This window comes from Hemibagrus wyckioides, linkage group LG04, assembly GCF_019097595.1.
Source record: "Hemibagrus wyckioides isolate EC202008001 linkage group LG04, SWU_Hwy_1.0, whole genome shotgun sequence".
Taxonomy (NCBI): Eukaryota; Metazoa; Chordata; class Actinopteri; order Siluriformes; family Bagridae; genus Hemibagrus; species Hemibagrus wyckioides.
The window spans coordinates 13,661,289-13,680,180 of NC_080713.1; the positions used below are offsets into that span (position 1 = coordinate 13,661,289).

Here is an 18,892-nt window from a genome sequence, read left to right on the forward strand (position 1 = left end):
CAACTGCAGTAAAAGTACCTGATATCATCTTAAATTTATGATTCTGTTTTGTGTGTTAAGTTGGTGGTAGGTGGCAGTGCCAGTAGCTGGGGCCCTCTAGAGGATAACTTCTCTACCACAGATGAACGTTTGTGGCTTCTTCATCCTGGTGGCACACGTATGCCTGTGTGTGGCTCTGATGGCAATGCCTTTGCATTTATTGAAAAGTCTAACACTCGCTTTGCTGTCACCACTGATATCAGTGTAGGACAGGATGCCTTGATCCAATTTGACTTCTCTGCTTCCTGCTCTGTCACCTCCTCCTGCTATTGTAAGTGAGTCAGACTTCATATACTATTCATATTCTGTGCAATTTGTTTACTAACATGCATGCTTATGTTTGCACAGCGGTGGAATTAGAGTACTCTCTTGATCTTGGACTTACTTGGAAACCTCTCTTAAGAGACTGTTTACCCACAAATCCAGATTGTTCCTCCTATACACTTCAAAGAATATTAGTGTCAGACACCTACAACAAATGGGGCAGAGTTACTTTACCCATCCCAGCTTATGCAAGGTAAAATTATATTGTAATATACTCCATTTACCATTTGTATTTTATGGTTACTTTTAACTAGCCCTGCACAATAAATACCCAGTCTGTGTTTCTCAGGTCTCAAGCTACACGTTTCCGATGGCTTCAGCAAACTCCATTTGACAAGCAGCAAACCTGGGCTTTGGACAATGTCTACATTGGAGATGGCTGTCCTGAAATGTGCTCTGGTCATGGCCTCTGCAAGCAGAATTCTTGTGTGTAAGTGAATACATTCACAGTGAAACTTGTATTTAAAGATTGTATTGTATATTGAGTCTCTGTTTTCTCCGTACAAAACATACAAGTAAGATTTGCTACACTAAAGTTGCCCCTAGTCGTAAATAAGTGTGCAAGATGGTCTGCGATTATCAGCTGTCTCACCCAGTGTGTATCCCAGCCAGAATGCATTTGAGTAAGTATATTTAATTAAAGGGCATGCATACTGCATGTTTGCATTTATGATTCCCTTTTTTCTTTTTCTACATAAATTAATCTTGGTCAGTTCCAAATACCACTTAGGTTCCTTCACGAAACATACCATAAGCTAACTGTCACTTTTTGAGCTGCTGCTCATGCCGCATCATGAGGTGGCATAACACGGAGTAAATCCTCATGCCTCATGTCTTCCTCATGAATGAGTTCCCAGATCACCACAATTGGTTAGTGTTGCTAGGGTAAATGAGCATGCCATACCTCCCACCCAGAGAGCACTGCAAACTTTGTCTTGGACTCTTGACCACTGATGTCTGTGGCAACACTGGAATTCAAACTCAAGATCTCCGGACTATATACCAAATTCTATATGGAAAAATCTGTAGAACACTCTATACGTCTAGACTACCTAGTGCATTTTATATTTACAGTATTTAGCATTTGCGGACCGTGCATTTGAGATCTAGGCCTTCACTGGTGTCCTTCCTGAATCCACAACTATACCATCATTGTGATGCCACCATGGGCATCGCTAGGCCATTTTCTACTCAGCCCTCCTAAAATTCTGCGATTCTTGATAAACTGTACACAAATTGGTGATCGCCTCAGTCCCCTTTAAATTTCATATGAAAATGGCGGCAGACTTCGGCTCCTCCCCGTCTTTCAGCTTGATCAAGTGTGTGTGTGAGAGATCAGGAAGACTCGTATTTGGCTTGTTCAGTACTCAAATGTTATACACATCTATGCAATACAGTGGAATGCTGCAATAAGTTTACCATCCTACCCTGTTAGTCAAACATTTATTTTATTTATTTTTTACTATTATACACTCATTGGGTGCTGAGCCCCCCTTAAATGAAAATTCTAGAATCGCACCTGGACACCACAGCAATAGATACTAATCAACAGTTAAATAGCAAAGTAAAAAAGAAATTAGGCTACAGTATTTCAATTCAATTCAGTTTATTTTGTATAGCGCCTTTTACAATGAACATTGTCTCAAAGCAGCTTTACAAAAGAAGAAAACAGAGAAAGGGGAGGGGAAAATGAAAAATAATAATAAAAAATAACTAATTAACTATAAATAAGAATAAATTATTAAATTCTATAGTTAGAGTATTTTATTTTATCCCTAATGAGCAAGCCTGTGGCAATGGTGGCAAGGAAAAACTCCCTGGGATGGAAAGGAAGAAACCTTGAGAGGAACCAGGCTCAGAAGGGAACCCATCCTCATTTGGGTGACACTAAACAGAAAATAATGTAACTGTAGCTGATTAATGTCCTTTCTACAACAGCAATCAATGACCCATGAGGAACTATTAGGTCAGTGTAGTTTCTAAGGTCATTATAAACACTAGTTCTTATCTGTGGCATATCTGTGATGGTGTGAAAGTCTCCAAGTGGCTCTGTCCATGGCTGTCTCCTGGTCCACACAGATCCATCCACAGCAACAGTGGGCACCATCAAGTGGTGAGACTCCGACCAGGGGTAGGGCAGCGGTCGCACTGGAAACTGGCAAACACTGGGAGCTCAGGAGTGGGGTGTATAGCTCGACAGAGAAGGTAGAGAGAGAAAGAGAAAGATATTAAATTTCTGATCATGTGATGCTTAAAGACAAAGTAGAATTATGTGTAAAGTGCAGGCAGGGACTCCGGCAAGACTAGCTATGACAGCATAACTAAAAGGGAGAGCCAGAAGGTCACAGACATGAAGGCTTCCCGGGACATAAAGCATCCAACCACTTCACAGTCAGCAAACCTGAGCGACTTGTGAGGGTGGTAAGATGACAGCATCCAACACATCCCAGTACACCAAACATTCTATGACCATGAACCTTCCAGATCTGCTCCTTTACCCAAGAAAACTATACATTAAAAGCTTGACTAAACAAATGTGTCATCAGCCTAGATTTAAACATTGAGACTGTGTCTGAATCCCGAACACTAATTGGAAGGCTGTTCCATAACTTTGGGGCTTTGAAAGAGAAAGCTCTGCCCCCTGCTGTAGCAAGTATTTCATACCTCACAAGGAATAGACAATTTTATTACGGTTACTTTTCTCAAAAAAAGACATTCTTGATGCCGTATGCAGCAAACTGCAATCTCCGGAGGACGCAGCATCCGAAATGAGATGCAGAGAATATAGAACCAATGTATATGGGCGGGTCGCTGCCTCTGATTACTCCAATTATCCAATCAAAGGACGGGAAATTGCTGACATAATCGTATGCCTGCTAGATGGCCCCAGTGATGCCAACTTGAAATCTGATTGGTTAATGGAACAGTTTCATTGCCACTTATTTTAAGCTGCAAGCACTTGCACTATTGATTCTGAAGGCCTTAGGGCTGGGCGACACATGATGTCAGCCACTGGCTGAAATATGATTGGATAAATACTCTTATCATAAATATACACTACTGGAAGCAGCGCAACCAAGAGAAAAACTATGAAATGTAGAGAATAGACTACTGGGAATAATTTAATACATATTCATGTTATATATTAACTATATTAAAATGCAAGTCAGTGATTCAGATTACTGCTGTTTAGGCCAGCAGAGAAGGCTTTGCTGGCCCTGACGGTCCACCACTGGTATTTAGTATATACTAGAGTTTCTCTTTCTGTCTTTTAGGTGTGACCCAGAATGGGGAGGTGGGTTCTGTGACGAAGCCATATTGCCCCTCTTGTCCCAGGTAAAGGACAGCTTTAGTCGTGCACCCTCCCCCAGTTACTGGCGTCTATTAACTGGTGGAAAACTGAGTACAGTGTGTGGGTCTGTAGCTTCAGGTAGAGCACTGCACTTTAGTGGGGTAAGAAAACCATTTGAATATTGTCTGGTTTTGTCTGGTGAGTTTTTCTAACTATTTTACTAGTTTCTTGGTGTTTTTGAATTACTACAATGTGATTATATGCCTAATTTTTATACAGTTTAAAAGTGAGAATATTTAAATACAATTTACAGACATGATTGCTAATGCCATAAAATCAATTATTAATTGTAAAATAATATTTGTAACTCTCCTGTTAGTCTGAAAAGTCTATACTTATCTTTAGATGTAAAAAATCTCAGCAACTGCAAAAAAATATTATTGATTATTATCTATATGATCAAATTAGTAGTTGAATTAGGGAAGTTTATTTAGATATTTAACTATTTTTTTGAACAGCTCTGCACTCGTCAGCTGGTAACTGTGGATTTGAACTTGACCAACGCTGAATTTGTACAGTTCTACTTCATGTATGGCTGCATGGCACCCCCTACCAGCCGGAACCAAAGTGTTTTATTGGAGTTCAGTCTGACGGGAGGCATCAGCTGGAGTTTACTGACAGAGATAAACTATGATCAATACAGCAAGCCAGGGTATGACTAACTGCTCATGTCTGGAAGGCCTTTATCATGATCACCATAATGTTGACACAATGAAAATATCAAAGCTTGGTCTGTTAAATATTATAAGGGCATATTATAGTTTCCTTTGTTTTATTTCATTGCTTAAGCAATTCTGCTGAAGTCAGCAGTGTTTATTGAAAATGATTACTTCTTTATTTATTCTTTTACTATCAAAATTGTGATATTAGCATTAACTTCCACAGGTTTGTGAATGTACTGTTGCCCCCTACTGCCCAGGCAGTAGGAGTGCAGCTCCGCTGGTGGCAGCCACAGCATGATGGAGCAGACCGTGCAGACTGGGCACTAGACAATGTGCTAATTTCTGGCTCAGATACACATATTCAGATCTCAGACACATTTGTCACAGCTGCATTACCCAGTCATGAGAGATCTCCAGCTGATGGAACACTGTTTGGCCACATTAGGACAGTAAGCCAAGATGAAATGAGCAGCAACAGAAGAGGTATGACATATGCATATTTTTAAAAACATGCAATACGGGCCTTCAACTATGATTTTTGTGGATGAATGTATAGAAATTCAAGAAAGGTAAATCACATCATGTATTTTTGCATTATAATAATTCAAAATACAAATCCAATCCGACACAATAGCACAAAAGCAAAAATTCAACAATAAAAAAAATGGCTTCAAAAGATCTATATTTTACAGTGCCCCAGTCATAGCCCAGACCTCAATCCCATGGAAAATGACTTAAAACACAATATATGCTGAGCACAATATATCTCCTCACCATTGTATAGACCTGGAACATTTCTGAAAGGAAGAGAAGCATGAAATTGCCAAATGAAGATGTACAGAGTTTGTAGACTTTTAGCAAAAAAAAATAAGCCGAGGCTAAATCCACACCGACCAGAGTGTTTTTCTCGCTAGTGGTGAACAAACTAGACAAGTTTAGAATTTGGACACCTACACCTAATCAGAGACTGATAAGAAACTGCAATACTATGGACTTCTTGGACTTGTCTTAATAATAGCATTCCAAAAAGTGTGCTGATAGAGAAGCTGCAGTCACAGGTAAAAAACAACTGAGCTGGGGGCTTATGCATTTATGTAACTAAAACATGGTGTACTGTCTCTATCACTGTTTGTTCCCACTGCTGAATACCTGATTATTAAGTGCAGGCCCTTCACCAAACCGGTCATGCTGAACGATGTCACAGGCAGCAAAGTTCTCCGCAGCTTCTTCAGACCCTTTCATGTCTGTCACATGTGCTCAGGGTGAACCTGCTCTCATCATTCCTGTTTTTGGGGTCGTCTCATTGTTGCCTATCTAGTGCATCTGTTGTTAATTTCATCAAAACCAAAGCAGCTGAAACTGATTAACAACCCCCTCTGCTACTTAACCATTCAAAACCCAGGAGTTTAATTAACTTGATGCTATACAATGATTAAAAAGTTTTCTTTAACTTTTTGAGCTGACAGAGAGGGAGTCTAGAAGCACCACAAGATGCAGTTATTGCAAGCAAGAGATGTTATTTTGTTATTTGGTATATAGATGTTATTTACTTATTTATTTAAATGCAAACTGTTCTATGTTTTATGTTGTTTAACACATATGGATGTAAATACCAGGAAATAGAAAATGAAGTCCTAAACTCTCATCACATATCAATATTTTGACCTTAAACTGAATTGTCTTTGGTATATTCATGCAATTTGAATGACTATTGAAAACTTTTTTAATCTACTTCCACAGTAAGTGACTACTGGCTCTTCTCAGAAGATTGCTCTGTACAACAATTCTGCCTTTCCTCAGATGAGGTAATGGTATGTGGCAAAGAGGATGGCCAAGAGGTATCTGCTGTTACACATGACATCATCCCAGGTAAAGGCTGGGTCATGCAGTTTAAGGTCAGTGTATGACTTTTATTCATCAGTGTTATCATCACTATAATGATAATAATATCATAATCCAAGCTCAGCACCTAATAAGGTAGCCTAGATATGTGATGTGTCAATATGAGATTTTGAGATTTTGTTTATTTGTCTTATATGCTACACTGTATTTGTGTGTATTTGCAGATAGCGGTTGGGTGCAATGTGCCAGAGAGACATGCTGAACGGCATATCCATGTCCAGTATTCAGTAGACTTTGGTGTCTCTTGGAAGTATCTGGTGCCACTATGCCTTCCATCTGACACTCACTGTGGAGGACAAGTGTCCCAGCCTTCTGTCTTCTTTCCTGCAAAAGGCTGGAAGAGAGCTGTTTATCCCTTGCCTGACAGCCTTACAGACATGTAAGTGCATGTTTCAACTCCTACACAGTGTGTATGTAAATGGCCATACATATTTACATTATTTATAGAAAAGGTTTTCACAGAATTGAAAATAAAAAATACAAATAATACATTACAGATGTTACACAGCCCCCCCACCCCTAAGTGCTTAGTCAGTGAGCACAGTGTTCATGAGAGCTCTCTCTTGGTCTTGAGCCTGGGTTTTCAGGGTGACCATCATGAAATTCACAACTATGTTTGTGGTCAAATATGTTATGCAGGGGCAACCAGCTCTATTTGCAAGGACCATACCCCTCCCACTCAACATGGTACTTCAGTTTCCCATTCCTGTGCTGAAAGGATGGATTTGACCAGATAGGCAGGACATCATTTTAAAAGATTTAGCTGGAATGGCCCTGGGTTGTTTGGCATTAAATTGAAGACATGAAAAGTAGGTAAAATGCTGCAGTGTCATGGGGATAGAGTTATGTGATGGAGCTGATTTCCTTAAGTATCTTGTATGAACCAAGGTATATATGGTTCAGTTTTCTGGAGGTTAGTGGTTGCCTGAAGTCCTTGGTAGCAAGCCAAACCCAATTTCCTAGTGGACAGTGGGTTACACTACTTGGTGTCAGCTGGCATTTATAAGTCTTTGGGCTGATACCACAGTACACACAGAAAAGGTGTAAAAGTGCCATGTGGATTTCTGAGCATACTGCACATATATTAGGCCACTAGTATTTATTCTGTAGCACTTGATGTTTATTTAATATCTGGGTGACCAGTGGCTATGAAAGTGTGTGCACATGTAATAAGCTTGTTCTGGAACTTGGTCAATCCAAACACCCAGTTTGAGATATAAGAACAAGGAGCTTGCCATTAAGGCATGCAGTCAATTGGTTAATGATGGAAGGATAGGCTTCACATTTTTTCTCTTGGCTCGGCAGTGTAGATACGGAAAAATGCATCTGCTTAGCCAGGTTAACATGAGAGGGTGAACTGGAAACTGGCAAATTGCAAGTAACATGCTTGATAGGACTTTAGAAATTTAGTTGTTTGAAGGTATTTTTTTCTTATGGTAAGTAAATATGACAAATAGATGCTCAGCTCTACCCAGTCAATAGTGACACTCTTATAAGGGTAGTTTAATTGCAAGCAGCTCTTCATTAGTAAAGTTGTAATTTCATTTTGCTGAGGACAATTTTCTTGGAAAAAAAAGTCTATGGAATGTAACAGGCTTCTTGCTGAATCATTGAAACAGGACTTTCCCTACCCCAGTTCATATACATCCAGTTCAATGACAAAAGGGTCTTAAAAGCTCAAGGTGTTTAAGTATGGGGGCTCTAGTAAATGCTGTCTGGAGTTGAATTTCTTGCTGAGGGGCTCCAGGTCAGGTACTTAATCTCTTCTTAAGCATGGACATTGAAGGATGGGCAATGAAACTAACTTCCCAATTGAAGTTGCAATAAAAGTTGGTGAAGCCAACTTTTATCTGCAAGAAAAAAATTCTGCAAGTCTTTAACTGTCCAAGGTATTGGCCAGTTACAGCATTCACTTTAGCTTGGACCATGGAGACCCTATCTGAGATAATGATGTTCCCCAGAAACAAAATTCTGCACCAGAGAACTTCACATTTTTCACATGAAGCTGGTGTTGCAGGAGGCAAGTACCTGCCTAGCATTGAACCCATTGCATCTCTAGAGGGGGGGAGTAAAATAGAATATCAGAATTGTTTATAATAATGTATCTTTTCAGCATGTCTTCCAGGACATCATTAACAAGTACCTGGAAAATGGAGGGTGCACCTAAAGCATTATCAAATATCCATTGTGGCCTGTGGCAGTGTTTAAATGAAAATGTCTTGGGAGTCTTGCTGCAATGGAAAACTTTCTGAAGACAAAGAAAAATTAAACTCACAGAGACACAGTTGGCTCCAGGGAGAAGAACTGCAGTGACCAAGATGTTAAATGCAATTTTATAATTCAATGCACAGGGATAGTGTTTTTTTGATTCTTTACAAAGAAACAAAGCCAAAATTAACATGAATTATCATATATGATTAACATGAAAGGACATATACATACAGGGGTTGGACAATGAAACTGAAACGCCTGGTTTTAGACCACAATAATTCATTAGTATGGTGTAGGGCCTCCTTTTGCGGCCAATACAGCATCAATTCGTCTTGGGAATGACAGATACAAGTCCTGCACAGTGGCCAGAGGGATTCTGAGCCATTCTTCTTGCAGAATAGTGGCCAGGTCACTACATGATGCTGGTGGAGGAAAACATTTCCTGACTTGCTCCTCCAAAACACCCCAAAGTGGCTCAATAATATTTAGATCTGGTGACTGTGCAGGCCATGGGAGATGTTCAACTTCACTTTCATGTTCATCAAACCACTCTGTCACCAGTCTTGCTGTGTGTATTGGTGCATTATCATCCTGATACACAGCACCACCTTCAGGATACAATGTTTGAACCATTGGGTGCACATGGTCCTCCAGAATGGTTCGGTAGTCCTTGGCAGTGACGCGCCCATCTAGCACAAGTATTGGGCCTAGGGAATGCCATGATATTGCAGCCCAAACCATCACTGATCCACCCCCATGCTTCACTCTGGGCATGCAACAGTCTGGGTGGTACGCTTCTTTGGGGCTTCTCCACACCGTAACTCTCCCGGATGTGGGAAAGACAGTGAAGGTGGACTCATCAGAGAACAATACATGTTTCACATTGTCCACAGCCCAAGATTTTTGCTGCTGGCACCATTGAAACCGACGTTTGGCATTGGCATGAGTGAAAAAAGGTTTGGCTATAGCAGCCCGGCCATGTACATTGACCCTGTGGAGCTCCCGACGGACAGTTTTGGTGGAAACAGGAGAGTTGAGGTGCACATTTAATTCTGCAGTGAGTTGGGCAGCTGTGGTTTTATGTTTTTTGGATACAATCCGGGTTAGCACCCGGACATCCCTTTCAGACAGCTTCCTCTTGCGTCCACAGTTACTCCTGTTGGATGTGGTTCGTCCTTCTTGGTGGTATGCTGACATTACCCTGGATACTGTGGCTCTTGATACATCACAAAGACTTGCTGTCTTAGTCACAGATGCGACAGCAAGACATGCACCAACAATTTGTCCTCTTTTGAACTCTGATGTCACCCATAATGTTGTGTGCATTGCAATATTTTAAGCAAAACTGTGCTATTACTCTGCTAATTAAACCTTCACACTCTGCTCTTACTGGTGGAATGTGCAATCAATGAAGATTGGCCACCAGGCTGGTCAAATTTAGCCATGAAACCTCCAACACTAAATTGGCCAGTGTTTCAGTTTCATTGTCCAACCCCTGTATATGTATGGTAAAAAATAAAAAATAAAAACATTGAACTTTGTGAATTGCTGGTAAGGATTACATTTTCTTGACATTGGGCCATCAGTCTATTCTATTCATCATACATACAAAAACATGACCAGAACTTCACATCAGTCCTGATAGAGACAACATCCCTCTCTGCCTTAAATCTGGCCCTTAAATATATGTGTAAGAATTGGTCAGGAACAGGCAGTTTGGATTCCATTTGCAGCATTTATTGAATAACCAAGCCAGACAAATTCGACATATAATCCAAAAACAGTCAGTAAAGGCAGTTCAAAACACAAAAAATGCAGTCTGTGGAGGTAACAAATCTGAAAACACTAGGCAAAGAAAATGTTTGGTCAAAATACACAAAAACAAGTCGATACATGGTAGCACAATTAACAAGGAATACTGCACATACTCAGCCCAGGTGAAGAACTCACTCCATCTCAGCTGTAGTAGGTCTGTAAGAAGCAGGCCAGCTCTTGATTATCACATTCAGCTTGGCCATTCAACCAGGGGATGTAACCAGATGTGAGGCTGACGTTGAACCCAAACCTTCACAGAAGGCCTGCCACACACGTGAGAGGAACTGGGGCCCCCAACCGGACAGGATGTCCACTGGCATGCTGTAGTTCCTAAAGATGGCCCATAAGCACCTTGGCTGACTCCCTGCATGTGGAGATCCCCTCTTTAGAGAAGCAGTCAACCGTGCCCAGGGTGGTGGTGTATCCATGGAGGGAACATTCTGCTTGGAGGGTGGGCATCCCAGGGGATTTTATTCACCTGAGTGTGATGAATTGCAATGAAAACGAAGGGTGAGAGGATGGGTTCGGGTGTTAATGGCTTGTCGGCAGGATCATGACAACAGGAGAGAGCATCTGCTTTAGTATTTTTGGAACTTGGATGATAGATCACAGTAAAGTTGAATCTGATGAAAAAGAGAGCTGGGCTTGACAAGAGCTAAGTCATTTAGCATTTTTGATATATTCCAAATTTCGGTGTTCTGTGATGACTTAAAATGGGTGTCAATCCCCCTCAAGCCAGTGTCTCCACTCCTCTGGTGCCTCTTTTCGGACAGCAGCTCCCTGTTGCAAACATCATAGTTGCTCCCGGTGGGAGTGAGATTCCTGAAGAAATATGCACAAAAGAATAGCTTGCCCAGAGTGCAGTGTCATTGTGAGAGCATGCCCCTGATGCCACAACTAGACACATCTAGCTCCACAAGGAAAGGGATATTGGGATCTGGGTGTTGGAAGATGGGAAGCCCATAGAAATAAGTAAAGGCCAGGAATCTTTGAAGTTCCTTAATGCTTGAACGTGTGGGCCATTCCTTTAGTGCCTGCACTTTGCATACGCCCATCTTCACCCCCTGCTGGCTAAGGATGTAACACAGGAAACTGATGGCATCCTTGTGGAATTCAAACTTTTCAGGTTTAACCATGAGCTGGTGCTGTAGTATGTGGGATAAGTGTAGTGTAGTGCCCCCTGGTGGTGTGGAAGTAAGTCTTCAATTTGTCCCCTTCAAGATCAGGTTATATGTGCTGCACAGATCCAGCTTGGTGATTAGCGGGACTTCCTGAGTACCACCGGTGGTAGAGGGTACAGATACCAGACAGTGATGGCATTAAGGCTGTAATCTATAGAGGGTCTCAGACCACCATCCCACTTTTCCACAAAGAAGAATCCAGGTGACACTGGGGAAGTGAAGGGAGGGATGAAACCAGCTGCAAATGCCAGTCAAGTTCCTCCACACCAAACTTGCTCATCCATGTCTTTATGTATCTTGCTTGGTGCACTGGTGCACAGTCATGTTGGAACAGGAAAGGGACATCCCCAAACTGTTCCCACAAAGTTGGGAGCATGAAAATGTCCAAAATGTTTTGGTATGCTGAAGCATTAAGAGTTCCTTTCACTGGAACTAAGGGACCAAGCCCAACTCCTGAAAAACAACACCTGAATTCAATTATTTGAAGGGGTGTCTCAAAATGTTTGGCAATATAGTGTATTTCCCACCAAGTTGAGAAAAAGGGACAATGTGTTATTAATATATAAATCTTTGATGTTAAGAATTCCTTTATCATGCCACTCCCTAAAAACTTTATCTGTAAATGTGGATTGAATGTGTGATTATACCAGATAGGAGAAAAAGGAGAAGCACAGGGTAATTTGAGTACTTTTTCACTTACCATATTTTTATGGCATTGTTAAAAATGAGGTTACACAGGTTACATTGGCACAAGGAAATCTGCTAAGAACTGAGTCATAGCAATGCATCATCCAATTTGGATGTCAAAGATTTCCAAGTTGCAAACCAATCATGGCAATGAGCCTTTGTGATCTGTACAAGCCTTTTCAAGTTTAGCAACACGGGAGAAAACATCTGACAAAGTACCATCATTTGAGATAACGCAGATTACAACGATTCAGATTTTTTTATTCATGGAATTAGCAAATACTTGGGCTTTTTCCTAATGATGGATTTCATCTGTATGCTCCATCACCTTGTTACCTTTCCTGGTTTTTGGCTTTGTCATGTTGTCTGCAACCATAAGGAATGGTAATGAGCAAAGTTTGACTATTAAATAATTGATGAAAATAAAAAAATAATTAAGGGATGAGAAGCACTCAAAAAACACATCTACCCCATGTGATGCTCACCAGCAAACATCATATTCCAAAAATATTTATTAAAAATAAATTGTATACTAGAAAAACTCAAACTACTGGAATGCATCAAATTCAATTTAATTTCTAGTTATTTGTAAACCATTTACCAATATTCTGCTATGACATGTGCTTTGGCCCTAACAACTATAATACCACATTGCTGAATGTGAAATCAATATATATTGAAATCAATATATGAGGTTAGAAGGGTGTAATGAATGCCCCAGAGGATCTAGGATTGATAAGTGGACTTTAATTAAGAATAACCATCCAAAGCAAACAGAATCCAAACAGCAATCCAAAAAAGTCAAAAATCAGGCATCATACTTCACAAAACACTTTTTTCACAAAGAAAGCAGTGTACATGCTGCTTAAATGACCGTGCAACCCGGAAGTGGCTCAATATTCGGGCAAGGGCTCCCTTTCGTGGTCGGGAATAGGTGTAGTGGTTCGGGATATTACAAAGGGTATGTGTTCTAAAATCAGTGTTGGGACCACCTTGTACACAAAAGATGTTAAACAACAGTATTAACTGATCCTATTTGCTTCTTCTCCCACAATGTCTATGTGTGAACCCTAAAACCTTTTTTTCACCCATCAACTGAAACTAGACATCCAAAAATGAGCAAGAAAGATAATGAAAAATCACAATAGTTTACATACTATGTGGTATGGGATTGTCAATACCAATTCCATGACATGCCGTAAGATGTCTGTCCCAGAGTTTGTGCAAGGGCACAAGCATGCTGAGATCTGAGCATGCCTATCTCTGTAAGACCTGGTAAGTCCAGGTCCAGGGTATATAACCTGATAAACGTGTGCAGAGAAGACCAACCAAGGAAGGAACAAATATCCTGAAGGGGAAAACCTAGCCAGAGTGCTGGACAAGGCAACCACACTGTGCACCTCATGGACCTGGGCAATTGCCTCTATTACCTGGTGCATAAGCAATTACTTGGTGACCAGAATGCCTTTATTGTGGCCACCAAAGCAGACAAAAGGGAAGAGGACTCCACATGCTCGAGTGATGGTTGTAAGTGCTGAGAGCCCAAACAGCCCAAAATCCCATTATGACCGTGAATGGACAGGCTTGATGTCCTTTACAGCAGGAAGGATAGAAGGAAGGATAGAATCCACCTGATCAGAAGACAGACATGCCCACATTATGGTCTAATTCCAAGCTACCCCCAAGAAGATGGTTCTCTGAGAAGCAGACAGCAAACTCTGGGTTGCACTTTATCCCAGAGACCTCATGTGGGAAAGCATGGAATCTTAATGCCTGGTCACCATGTCCCTCGACTGAGCCAAGTTTAGCCAGTCATCTAGTTAATTGAGTACACAGATTCCCTGGAGACACAATGGTGCTAGGGCAGCATCCATGCACTTGGTGAAAGCTAGACCAAAAGAAAGAACACAGTACTGGTAAGCTTTGCTCCCAAAAGAGAACCTGGTGAATTTACTGTTCTCTGGCAAGATGCCTATATGAAAATAGACATCCTTCAGGTCTATTGTCACAAACCAGTCTATGGAACTAATCTGTAAAATAATGGCCTTGAGTGTAAGCATTTTGAACTTGTAGGTTTGCAGCATACAGTTCAGAGGATTCAGGTCCAAAGTTAGGCACAGCCCCCTGTCCTCCTTGGGAGCCAAGATATTTCTGGCTGTAAAACCCAGAGTCTCAATCTGGGAGGGAAGCTTGCTCTATTTCCCTTTCCACAGGTGTGAGAGATGCAGAATGCAAGTCAGTCTATTCTCACAAAAGTGTGCAGCATGCTCAGAAAAGAGTGAGGACAGGAAGCAAACTGGCCTTTTTCTACAGAATCCAAAACCCATTTTGACACACCTGGCAGAAGTTTCCACACTGCTAGGTAGTCTAAGAGAGGTGTTAGCCTTTTGCTGCTCTCGCCTTGCCTGGCACCCTGCAGCAGCAAACTTTCAGTATGGCTGACCCCCAATACACCAAAGGTGGCAGGGTAGACAGTGGTGGAAATGGCCACAGCAAACCTAGCCCTCAGGTGTCAGGATTCTTTATTGGCCCACCTGGTGGAGTTCTAACCTCACATCTTCTCTCGCTTGGCGGGCCTGCCCCTGAGTGCATTGATCAGCCTCCTTGTTTTCACACAGGGGGCCTCGGGCTGCAATGCTACTGTTCTTCCCCTGGGTGTCCACTTGTTGAAGGCCTTCACTTTTTGTTGTGTCAATGGACAAATTATTTAAATGTCACTGATTGTGCTTAGCCACCTGGCACTTGTTGCTGACTGTTTTAATGGCATCGCAAAGACCCTTACTACAAATCGGTGTATCAATGGCTTTATTCTTTTCTTTAATTCCAATTAAATTAAGCCACAAATTCCTCTCTTTGACAACAAGAGAAGCCATCAAATGGCAGATGGGGTAGGTCATCTGCTTAGTGGCATGGAGGGCTAAGTTCAATTCAATTCAATTTATTTTGTATAGCGCCTTTTACAATGAACATTGTCTCAAAGCAGCTTTACAAAAGAAGAGAAACGGAGAAAGGGGAGGGAATAAAATGAAAATAAAAAATAACTATATAACTAAAAATAAAAATAAATGATTAAACTATTTTATCCTTAATTTATTTTATCCCTAATGAGCAAGCCTGTGGCGATGGTGGCAAGGAAAAACTCCTGGGATGATATGAGGAAGAAACGTTGAGCGCAACCAGGCTCAGAAGGGAACCCATCCTCATTTGGGTGACACTGGACAGTAAATAATGTAACTGTAACTGATTAATGTCCTTTCTACAACAGCAATCAATGGCCCATGAGGAATTATTAGGTCAGTGTAGTTTCTGAGGTCATTATAGACACTAATTCCTTGCTGTCACAAGCTAACAGATGAAATGGCAGATCTGTGATGGTGTGAAAGTCCCCAAGTGGCTCTGTCCATGGCTCTCTCCTGGTCACAGGCTGTCCACACAGATCCATCCACAGCATCAGTGAGCACCACCAAGCGATGAGACTTCGACCAGGGGTAGAGGCAGTGGTCATACTGGAAACTGGCAAACACTGGGAGCTCAGGAGTGGGGTGAATAGCTCGACAGAGGAAGACAGAGAGAGAAAGATAAAGATATTAAGTATGCTTCTGATTATGTGATGTTAAAGGACAATGCAGATTATGCGTAAAGTGTAGGCAGGGACTTTGGTGAGACTAGCTATGACAGCATAACTAAAATGGAGAGCCAGAAGGTGACAGACATGAAGTACTACCAAATAACCTGCACCTTTTGATCGGAGTAGGCATGGAGGATCATAAAAGACTAAAAGATCGCTCAAGTACTGCGGCACGAGGCCATTTAGTGCTTTATAGGTCAGAATCAGGATTTTATAATCAATGCGAAATTTGACTGTGAGCCAGTGACTAGTTTTTCTGCATCATGAAGTGACATTATATTTCTTATCTTGGCAATATTTCTGAGATGAAAGAAGGCTACCCTAGTGATATTATCTACATGAGCTTCAAACGAAAGACCAGAGTCAATAATCACATCACGATCTTTTACTGCTGGACAAGATGAAACAGAAAGACCATCCACCATTACTTTGTAATCAAAAAGCTTACTTCTAGCTGCATGTGGTCTTAGTACTAGCACCTCTGTCTTGTCAGAGTTAAGCAGAAGGAAGTTAGTGACCATCCAATATCTAATGTCCTTTACACATTCTTCTATCTTAATAAGCTGGTGTCTCTCATCTGGCTGAAAGATATAGCTGTGTGTCGCCGGCATAACAGTGCCTGCTAAGTCCGTGGCTTAATAGAGTTCTGACTCTGCCTCAGGGTTAGGCCCCTAGCCACAGTTGAGCTCTTTATTCACATCAGTCTAGTATACCTGTAAAATCTCCATGGTGTGCAGTGCCACACCAGCTTGTCAACTTGGCCCTGTAAGGCTTAGACAGGAATGCAGGCTTCCTCGATGTGGTCAACAAAGGGCAGAAATAGCTCACAAGCATCACTTCAACACTAGGCATCACTGCATACTCATGTTCATCTAAATCAATGATGTCCAAATGGGCAGAATAAGGTTTATCCCACAATCTTGATACCTCAGTATGGAGGTCTGGGAAAAATGGGAAATACCTGCATGGATGATGGACATGGCCTGACGTTAAGTAGCGGTCATCAAAGTCAATTAAAGCTCAGTTTTGCGACAGTGCATAACCAGAGCTCTTCAAATGCCACAGATTGTGGTGGCAATTTGGCAGTTGTTTGCTGATCATCTTCCAAATCAAGCTCCTTAGAGCCCAATGCAGACAACAAGTATATCCAAATCAGGGGAGACAACAAGAAAAAAAGGTATCATCCATCTCCTGTTTTGCCAGCTTGACCTGTGAACCCCATGATTGGATTCGATGCACTACCTCAGCAGATATGGGCCATGAGCCACGAGGCACAGACACTTGGCCAGATCTTTTTGTTCCCTAATCTAGACAGTCAATTGACACAAACATACACAACACTCTTCCAGAAGTCAAAGAAGCTGGAGTAATGTGACATAGATGTCCTTATATAGGCACATTGCTCCATCACATGACCTACCCAAGGCAAAAAATCTGTGATTTCACAGAAAGCTTCAGAGACACTTCCTCAACGCATTCACCAGGCGTCAGCTACAACACAGTGTTGAGTTCCCTCAAAAGGGAAACCTCTGTGCTTCTGGCCAGAAGACTTTGGATATGCTTCTAATGGTTTGTCATTCTTCATACTGCTAAAGTCATGATGATTTAGCCCAGAAAGGTTCTTTTATTTAAGTAAAGGATGCTCCTCCACCACCTGTTCTGAGCTTACATCATGTTCTTTATTAAATTTAACTTGATGCCTAGACCTCACAACAGAAGAAAAATGAAAGTAATAGGCTTGCTTTGAGGTAGAAACTTAGGTTTAAGTCAAGTCACCAACTTTTTGCAGAGTCAATAGCTACAGACCTCCAAACTCCATGTGGCCTTTACATTAGCTCAATAATAGTGAGTTGAGAGCTTGTGTTCTCTGGAGTGATAAATAATGCTTCTCTGTCTGGCAGTCCAGAAGGAGAATGGGTCTGCATTGTGCCAAGTGTAAAGTTTGGTGGAAGGGTATTATGGTGTGGGGTTGTTTTTCAGGGGTTGGGCTTGCCCCCTTAGTTCCAGTGAAAGGAACTCTTAATGCTTCCGCATACCAAGACATTTTGGACAATTTCATGCTCCCAACTTTGTGGGAACAGTTTGGGGATGGCCCCTTCCTGTTCCAACATGACTGCACTCCAGTGCACAAAGCAAGATACATAAAGACATGGATAAGCAAGTTTGGTGTGGAGGAACTTGACTGGCCTGCACAGGATACAACACCTTTGGGATGAATTAGAGTGAGACTGTGAGTTCAACATCAGTGCCTGACCTCACAAATATGTTTCTAGGGGAATGGTCAAAAATTTCACGCACACTCCTAAACCTTGTGGAAAGCCTTCCCAGAAGACTTGTAGATGTTATAGCTGCAAAGGGCAGGCCAACTCCATATTAAATCCTATGGATAAAGAATGGGATGCCATTAAATTTCATGTGCATGTAAGGGCAGACTTCCCAAAACCTTTGCCAAAACTTAAACCATTTACAGCTGATGCAGTAAATAAAGAAATGACACTGGACCATGGTGCTACTTAAAACAAAACAGAGCTAAATAAAACAGCACAGAGCTACATAAACAACAGGGAGCTAACAACAAAGTAAGTTGTCCTAGCAACTTAAAATACATTATGTGCAACCTAGTGCAAAGAGACAATACAAAACACTTCAGGACAGAAACACAAAATAGTGCCAACCAAATACATTCTTTAGTTGAGCATTTGTGCAAAATAAAGATTTTTTAACATAAATGCAAACATAAATACAGTTAGATAATAGCAGCAGTTGGTGACATTGAATTGTGGTGTTCAAAAACAGCAATTGAGTTAATCAAAAAAAGAATGTGCAAAAACAGCTTTTATACAGTGTTTATAGGGGTGGTGCTGTAGATATAGATGTATATTGAATGAGTACTTCAGTGTGTGTGTGTGTGTGTGTGTGTGTGAGTTCGGTACAATTCAGTTCTGGGTTTTGAGGATGGCTTGAGGAAAGAAACTGTTACACAGTCTGGTTGTGAGGGCCCAAATGCTTTGAAACATTTTTCCCAGATGCAGGAGGGTGAAGAGTGTGTGGGGTCATCCAAAATGCTGTTGGCTTTGTGGATGCAGCTTGT

General features: G+C 41.3%; 1 protein-coding gene across 2 annotated transcripts in view; it reads left to right on the forward strand.

The window, feature by feature from the left end:
* The window catches only part of reln (reelin), a 400,453-nt gene that overhangs the window by 351,978 nt on the left and 29,583 nt on the right, over positions 1–18,892 (forward strand). Inside the window, exons 45-52 of one of the 2 annotated variants that reach the window (XM_058387966.1) lie at positions 61–310; positions 388–556; positions 653–793; positions 3,639–3,816; positions 4,174–4,367; positions 4,601–4,860; positions 6,118–6,272; positions 6,444–6,658. In XM_058387966.1, the coding sequence (XP_058243949.1) occupies positions 61–310; positions 388–556; positions 653–793; positions 3,639–3,816; positions 4,174–4,367; positions 4,601–4,860; positions 6,118–6,272; positions 6,444–6,658 (1,562 nt within the window). Of the gene's footprint in view, positions 1–60; positions 311–387; positions 557–652; positions 794–3,638; positions 3,817–4,173; positions 4,368–4,600; positions 4,861–6,117; positions 6,273–6,443; positions 6,659–18,892 lie in introns of those variants that run through there. The other variant, XM_058387967.1, reaches the window with a different exon arrangement.